The 8,440-nt window shown below is 35.6% G+C and overlaps 1 protein-coding gene and 1 long non-coding RNA gene across 3 annotated transcripts; both read right to left on the bottom strand.

Moving 5' to 3' along the window:
• Positions 1-1,263: 1,263 nt before the first annotated feature.
• On the bottom strand, positions 1,264-2,665 carry LOC114931371 (uncharacterized). The gene is made up of 5 exons (XM_085484769.1): positions 2,647-2,665; positions 2,244-2,552; positions 1,857-2,028; positions 1,694-1,785; positions 1,264-1,575 (listed from the first exon to the last, which is right to left on the bottom strand). The coding sequence occupies exons 1-5, from the start codon at positions 2,663-2,665 to the stop codon at positions 1,313-1,315; spliced, it is 855 nt and encodes a 284-aa protein (XP_085340895.1). The 3' UTR covers positions 1,264-1,312.
• A 2,981-nt stretch (positions 2,666-5,646) lies between these two features.
• Positions 5,647-6,677, bottom strand: LOC146722449 (uncharacterized). 2 transcript variants are annotated; one of them, XR_014925172.1, is made up of 4 exons: positions 6,308-6,677; positions 6,024-6,223; positions 5,758-5,874; positions 5,647-5,680 (listed from the first exon to the last, which is right to left on the bottom strand). It is a non-coding gene; the product is annotated as an uncharacterized LOC146722449 (long non-coding RNA). The 2 variants fall into 2 exon arrangements; XR_014925171.1 differs by having other exon boundaries at positions 5,758-5,929.
• Between the last annotated feature and the right edge of the window lie 1,763 nt (positions 6,678-8,440).

Below are 8,440 nucleotides of genomic sequence, written 5' to 3' on the forward strand. Positions count from 1 at the left end.
AAGTACCGCGAGATTTTCTGTATTAGACATTTTAAAACTAATTGAATTGAGACACACGTATTATTCGAATCTGGTTGGTATTCGTCACTAGATAGCTACCCTTACCTTACATTTATTTCTTATTGAAGAAAGAAAACGCGTGAACGCTCGGGAATCCTTTGTCGGTCGTCCTGCGGAGAGGAGGGGGGGTGTCGTCGTCTCAATGCGCTGTTTGGCCCTCGATGCGTCGTTCGTCTTGTCGAATATGGCCGACAAGGATCGCCGTGACTGCTGGTTCGATTGCCCGTCCGTTGGAATTATGCCGTTGTCGCCAATGCGGGGCAATCGTTGTACTCGCCAACGAGTAAAATAGCCGCTCCTGACCTCTCCTTTGTTAGGACGTCTGCCGATGTATGGGAAATTCCGTAGGCCGATACCGTACGTGGTAACTCAATACGTTGGCCTTTTTTAATTTGGCTTGCGCCCTTTGTGTTATATCCTCTAGAAGTTTGTTGGACACTACCTTGACTGAGCTTGCGGAATTCCTTGGATGAATCCGGCTCGAAGGACCAAATGTACGGGTTGTACGTAAGTTGAATTATCGGGCGTGTGCCCGTCGTATGTTGTCGTGGAATGAGTGCTTCACGAATATACGACCGAGAATGTTTCTCTCTCACTTGCTTATATTTATTGAAAAACTCAGAAGGTAGTGACCGCACTCGAGATACAAAGTATAAATGCTTTAATTGAAATACAGCGTATAATGGTATACAATAGCGGTTAAGTCGGCCGCACGTGTGTCTCTCGTTGTCTCTGAGACGATTCTGATTCGTATTAGCGGGGACCGTGCACGATGGGTCGCGATCGGCAACGGAAGCCTCCGAAGGCAACGACGAAGGACCTGACATATATATGTGCGGGTACCCGAATTCGAGCGGGTAGATTGACCGGGCGATACGCGTAAATAGTTTATTGAATACCAAACATAATGTTATTATGCTAAAGAGAAACACACAATGCTTCGTAAATATAATAAATATTAGAAATCAATGTTATACAAAAATAACACGTTATAAAACATTTGACAATAAATTATACATATAAAGTAACGTCTCAATATATTTTTAAATGAAGTTAAAAAGAACTGTTACTAACATCATCTTAATTTATCTTATAAAATTATTAGGTACACAAAAAAATTATATTATAACAAAATAAAAGAGTAATGTAATTCAAACAAATAATTGTACGTTTCAATTATATTAATGAAGCAAGAACAAGAAAACAAAAATAACATAGGAACATAGCAATTATCAATATATATCATGACAAATTATTCACCCTCATTTTGTTCTTCCTTAGTAATATCTTGTAGAAATGTTAATAAAAGTGTATCCTGTGTTTTTTTATTCAGTTTAAGCAATTTTTGTTTTATATAAATAAACATACCATCCAATGCATCCATTTCAGGTGGCTTTGGAAGATTTATAACAGGCATTTCTTTATTACAAAATGCTTCAGCTATACGATTCATTGATGCACTTAAATCATTGTTAATTTTAGCTCGTTTAGTACTAGGTTTAACATAAAGCTCATCTGCAAAGAGATTGTTTGACTGTATCTATAATGCCTGTTCATTAATACGTAAACACTTTCTATAATACAATCGGTCAGTCAGCAAATAATAGATAAGATGTATAACTATTAAACCTACCTTCGTTACTTTCATGTTGTTCATTGCTGTCTAAGCTGTTCTCAAAAAGATTGTTGGACTCGATACTTTGAGTCGTAAGGTTAGAAATGGAGCTGTAAAATAAAGTATGTTTCCAATAAAGTATGTAAAATAAAGTTGTACACATGTGTAAAAAGTGATATACTTTCTGCTTGTAGAAACTGAACGTAAAAAGGACATTGCTTCAAAATGTTTCCATGGTTTTTGTGAATTTGATCTCGCTGACCCACTTGGTTTTTTTCCTTCAGCCACTGCTTTACTAAACGTGTCTTTAAGTGATTTCCACCTCTTTTTAGCATCTTCAGGACTGATACGACCTAAAATATTTATAAAAACATTCTTTAAAAATATTTAATAGCTACGATCGAATTGGCGTACAAATGCTTTGAAACATTTGTTTTCTCTTTTAGCTTTAGAGATTCCAAGGAAAAAAGAGAAAGAGAAATGCTTTGAAGCATTTGTAGTGCTGACTCAATCACAGCCAACATCAATATTTTTTTTTTATAATTTAGGTTTATGTGAAAATTGGTACCATTAAGAGCATTAAAAATTTCTTTCCATAACTCTGCAAGTTTGTATCTGCCACGAACAGACAAAGGCAATGTATAATCATACAAAGGAGGTCTTTTTCTGACTTCTTCGATTAACGTTTCTTCTAATATACTTTTGTCTGTTGTCAAGCACAGTATTGATTGTCGATCTTCTTCTACAATAAAGCAATCATCTGTGGATTTAACCACTCTTTCGTCTATTCCTTTGTTGTCAAATGATAAGCTCTTTGATTTATCTTGTAGTAATACAAGTTGTTCCTCATCACATTTTTTTTCAAAATATTGTCCTTATTCTGCAATATCACAATAGTACTAGTTACAATTATAATACCTAAAAAAATGAGTGGATTATCATCGTATACTTGCATTAATTATAGTTCTTACCATTAGTAGGATAAAACATTTTAGTATCTCCATTAATTGTGATACTATACTAATCTTTCATGCATTGATGATTAAAAATCTTGTATTTATTAACTTTTGATATGCACACTCCACATGTTAAATCCGATTCCTATACAAAGAGTACACTGTTATAGATAATACTCATGTTATATTTATAAAAAAGTGCAAATTATTTTCTTCATGTTAGGTTAAGTTGTAATATACGGTGCCAATTGCGCAATTCTATAATATATCTACTGTTTAATAATATCTATTATATATTATATACATTAATATATATTTTTCCATGTAGAATATAATATAACATATTAACCTTTATAGCGTCTATTAAACTTTTATCACTAGACATTGTAATAAGCGTCAAGATGCTGAAATCTGCCAGTTCTGAATCATGCGCAAGGGCGTTGCGCACGCGTTTTTGAAGCTTGACGCTCGACGCTCGACGCTCCTATGTAATGGCAAAGCTTAAATGAAAAGCTAAAATTTAAACCAAAAATAAATACGTAAATCTCCAGTCACAACAGAAAGACTACAAAATGGCAAAATGTTAAAATATGTATTATTATAAATTTCAAGAAGGCCTAAATTTCAAAACTAAATCATGATTAAGTTTTCTACAATTTTTTTCGCAAATCTGACAGTTTATCGTAATTAAATAACTTACATTATTTTTAAACATTACATGCTACTAAAATTACTAACTTGAAATTTATTAAAATATTTTTATGTAAAAGTTATTTACCAGCTCATCATCGATCAAGCCAGCCCAAACATTGACTTTAAATCGATATTGAGAATTATTATCCCACGTCAAAAAAGGATTTTCAACGCCATAATAATGATAATTATGAGAGTTGAATGTTCCATCTTGCGCTAACGTGCATTCGTCAGTCCATAGTACACGACAAGGAAATAATTGATTCTCTCTTACTGCCTTTAAATAATTCCGGGCAAACCTTTGACGTGGTGGATGGTCACGTGGAAGCAATTGCTGCACTCGAATAAAGTGGTATGGGTGGATTTTATTTTCTTTTAAAATTTTATGCACAAGGACGTGCGAAATCCCCATTTCTTTCCCGATTACTCGAGTACTTGTTCGAGGATCGGCTTCGACCCACGCCATCACGTTTTCTTCCACTTTCGGATTTCTTACATTACGAGGACGTCCTTCAATTTGGACAGGCATAACATTGTCAGTTTCTCGAAAACATCTCACCGCACCACGGATAACATTCGCGTCTGGATGTCGCACGTTGGGCTTGCCTCACGGCCTTATCGATTATATCGGGCGCATTTATGCGAACAGCAGCACGGTGTTTGAAGTGCGCGGTGTCAGGTCAGAGCTCTCTAAAGCGGGCAGAGGCGTCAGGCAGGGGGATCCACTGTCACCGGTGCTATTTTGCCTGGTGGTGGATGAGATTGTAGCATTCATCATCCACACCTTTCATTTACACTCTACACTTTTATTACACCTTACACTTTTCACTGCACTTTTACACTTTTTTACATCTTTATACATTTGTAATAACTTCAATTCATTAATATACATAATGTTTTTAAGAAAAATCAATATTTCCATAACAACACATTCATTCATTTATTTGTTACATATTAATTCTTTTTGTTCTTTCGCTTTATACTTTCAATAAATAAACATTACTTTTTTAAAAGATCTGGTGAATTTATTTATAAGTCGCTACATTTTTGGTGACCCCGACGTGATATTAAAGCCGACGTGATATTAAAGCCGACGTGATATTAAAGCCGACGCATTTTAAAGGCTGATGCGGAATAAGTGCCAAGTGATCGTCGTATTTGAAGTCTGCGAAATATTATCATCGCTTGGAAGAATTGCTGGATATTCTGATTTTAAGAGATTCATTCTCCGGATCTTTGAAACATCAGAGGCGGATTAGTCCTTCACGGAAATTCTCAAATCATTTTATCGGATTCCTGGAACAAGAGGAAAATGCCAATCGATAGATCACCAGTTAGACCCTGTTCGGATACACAGATTGATATGGATTTGGCGAGCGGATCAAATCAGGTTGGATCAGAAAATATTAATATTTCACCTTCTCAAACTGGATATCAGGTGAGTGATCCTATGTTACAAATTCACTCAAATGAGTTTCGTTTATTAAAACAACCGACTTTCTGGCATAAACAACCTAAACTCTGGTTTGCTTCTATTGAAAGTGAGTTTACGGTTTATCGAATTCGATCAGATGATATTAAATATAGTTCTGTCATTCGTCATCTTGATGAACAAGCCTTAGTAAACATATCTGAAGTCATTGAAAATCCACCTAAAACAGATAAATATAATTATTTAAAGAAAATATTAATAAATCGCTTTACGGATTCAGAGGAAAAACGTTTGAGACAAATATTAGCTGGAATTGAACTTAATGATAAAAAGCCTTCGAAATTACTTCGAGAAATTCGTCATTTATCTGGAGGATCTTTAGCAGATAGTGTTTTGCAAATGATTTGGCTTCAACGCTTACCACATAGAATTCAAACGACTTTAGCCGTAGTAGAGGATGTTCCTCTTGTTAAACTTGCGGAATTAGCCGATAAAATTGCTGATCGGGACGGCAGTTTGCAAGTCGCGGAAGTTTCCAATAATACAAGTAATAAATCTTCGGATTTCGCGGATTTGCTACGAAGAATCGAAGCTCTTGAAGTTTCTCGTCGTCGAGATCGTTCCAAAAGCCGGTCTAGAGAGAATAGAAGATTTAGATCGTTATCGCGTAAAAAAGACAAATCAAATAAAGATATTAAAGATACATCAATTTGTTTTTACCATAAGAAGTTTGGTGATAAGGCCAAACGATGTACTTTACCTTGTTCTATGTCCAAAACATTCTTGGCTTCACAGGAAAACTAAAAACGCCGCTTAAGACTGAGGCTGCTTACGACGGTGTTTCTAACAATCGCCTCATTATTTTCAACAGACATTCAAATTTGAATTTTCTTGTCGATACGGGCGCTGATATATCGTTGTTACCTAAAAAGGTTTTATTGAAGCCGTGGCATACTAATTTAAAACTTTTTGCCGCAAATGGTACTCAAATTAATACTTACGGTTCTAAAACTTTAATTTTGAACCTCGGTTTAAGGAGAGAATTCAAATGGAAATTTTGTGTCGCGGATATTCAACGTCCTATTTTAGGCGCCGATTTCCTTTGTCATTTTAATCTCCTAATTGACATTAAAAACAAGAAATTGATTGATAATGTTACCGGTCTTACGAATACTGGAAAAATTCAAGAAGTTGCACATTTGTCAATTTTTACCACATCTCCTGATTCTGTGTACCACAAATTTTTAACCGAATTTCCAGGACTCACCCGTTTTTCTCCAATTTCCTCGGTAAAAACACATGGTGTTGAACATCATATCGTTACGGAAGGTTCTCCTAAATTTTCGACTCCCAGAAGACTTACTCCTGAAAAACTTAAATGTGCCAAGGAAGAATTCAAGTCTATGATGGAGCAAGGAATTTGCAGACCTTCAAGCAGCTCCTGGGCAGCCCCTCTACATATGGTACCTAAAAAGGAACAAAATTCTTGGAGACTGTGTGGTGATTATCGTGCACTCAATTCAGTGACTATCCCGGATCGTTATCCCTTACCTCATATTCAAGATTTTTCTTCTTCACTTTTTGGTAAGAATATCTTTTCTAAAATCGACTTAGTTAAAGCGTACTATCAAGTACCCGTCGCTAAAGAAGATATTCACAAAACAGCTGTCACTACTCCATTTGGGCTTTTTGAATTTGTCGTAATGCCTTTCGGTTTACGAAACGCAGCCCAAACTTTTCAACGGCTCATGAACTCTTTACTTAATGATTTGAGTTTTGCCTTTTGTTATCTTGATGACATTCTTATTGCTTCTAAAGATGAGAAAGAACATATTGCTCACTTACGCATTATTTTTGATCGTCTTCAACAAGCTGGAATGACAATCAATGTCGCTAAATGTCTTTTCGGTCAAAGCGAGATTTCTTTTCTTGGTTACTTAGTTTCTAACCAAGGAGTTAAACCTACATCCGAAAAAGTGAAATCAATTATTGATTATCCTAAACCTAAGACACTTCATGAATTACGCAGATTCTTAGGAATTATCAATTATTATCGTCGCTGTCTCAAGGATGCTGCAAATCATCAAGCTCTGTTAACAGAATATTTAAAGGACAGTCGCAAGAGGGATAGAAGAATTATTTCTTGGACTAAAGAAGCGGAATTAGCTTTCGAGTCATGTAAAGAAGAACTTTTACAAGTTACTACCCTTTCTCATCCTGCTCCTCATGCTCCTCTTATTTTAACTTGTGATGCTTCTGACTTTGCTGTTGGTGCATCACTTGAACAGTCTATTGACGACGATATCAAACCAATAGCATTTTTCTCAAAGAAACTAGACAAAGCTCAAAGAAATTATAGCACTTATGATAGAGAACTTCTTAGCATTTATTTGGCTATTAAACATTTCAGACATTTTGTTGAAGGAAGACAACTGATTATCAGAACTGATCATAAACCTTTGATTTTTGCTTTCCGTCAGAAATTGGATAAAGCGTCACCAAGACAGATCAGACAATTGGACTTTATTGCTCAATTCTCTACAAATATTACCTATATTTCTGGAAAAATGAATTCAGTTGCTGATGCTCTGTCAAGAATTGAATCTATTTCAATGCCTATTATAGTTTCTTTAGAAGAACTTGCTAATTATCAGAAAGAAGATGAAGAACTTCAAGTTTTACTTTCTTCAAATTCTTCACTTCTGTTGAAGAAACTTATTCTTTCAGGATCAACCATACCTATTTATTGTGATTGCTCTTCGGAATTAATTCGTCCATATGTTCCTAAACTCTTACGCAAGAGAATTTTTGATGTTGTTCATGGACTCGCTCACCCCAGCGGCAGATTGACATCTAAACAATTACTACTGAAATTCATTTGGCCTTCTTTGAAGAAAGATGTGAAGGAATGGACTCGAACTTGTCTTCCATGCCAACGTGCGAAGATTTCAAGACACACCAAGAATTCTCCAATTAAGATTGCAATTCCTGATCAACGCTTTCAGCATGTGCATTTAGACATTGTTGGACCACTTCCTATTTGTCAAAATTACCGTTATTGTCTTACTATGATTGATCGTTTTTCCAGATGGCCTGAAGCTGTTCCTATTTCTGAGATTTCTGCTGAAACTATTTCTACAACATTTTATTCACATTGGGTAGCACGTTTTGGTTCTCCTATCAGCATTACAACAGATCAAGGTCCTCAGTTTGAAGCAGCTTTATTCAAAGCTTTAACAAACCTAATTGGATGCCAAAGGATTAGAACTTCTGCTTATCATCCTGCTTCAAGTGGAATTCTGGAAAGATGGCATAGGACTTTGAAAGCAGCGATTATGTGCCACGAAACAACCAACTGGGTAGAATCTTTACCTTCAGTTCTTTTGGGATTACGTTCGTGTTTCAAAGAAGATTTAAAAGCTTTACCTGCAGAACTTCTTTATGGATCCACTCTTCGTATTCCTGGAGAATTTTTCATTGAAGAAGATTTTCCTGCAGATCCTGAAATCTTTCTTGAAAAACACAGGATTCATATGAGGAATATCAGATCATCTCCTACAAGTCATCATTGCAAAAGATCACCTTTTGTTCACAAGAATCTTTTTGATTGTACTCATGTTTGGATTAGAGAAGATACTGTTAGGAAGTTACTACAACCTCCTTATTCTGGCCCTTTTCCTATTG

Source organism: Nylanderia fulva, unplaced genomic scaffold (assembly GCF_048542155.1).
Source record: "Nylanderia fulva isolate GAGA-0341 unplaced genomic scaffold, ASM4854215v1 Scaffold311, whole genome shotgun sequence".
Classification (NCBI taxonomy): domain Eukaryota; kingdom Metazoa; phylum Arthropoda; class Insecta; order Hymenoptera; family Formicidae; genus Nylanderia; species Nylanderia fulva.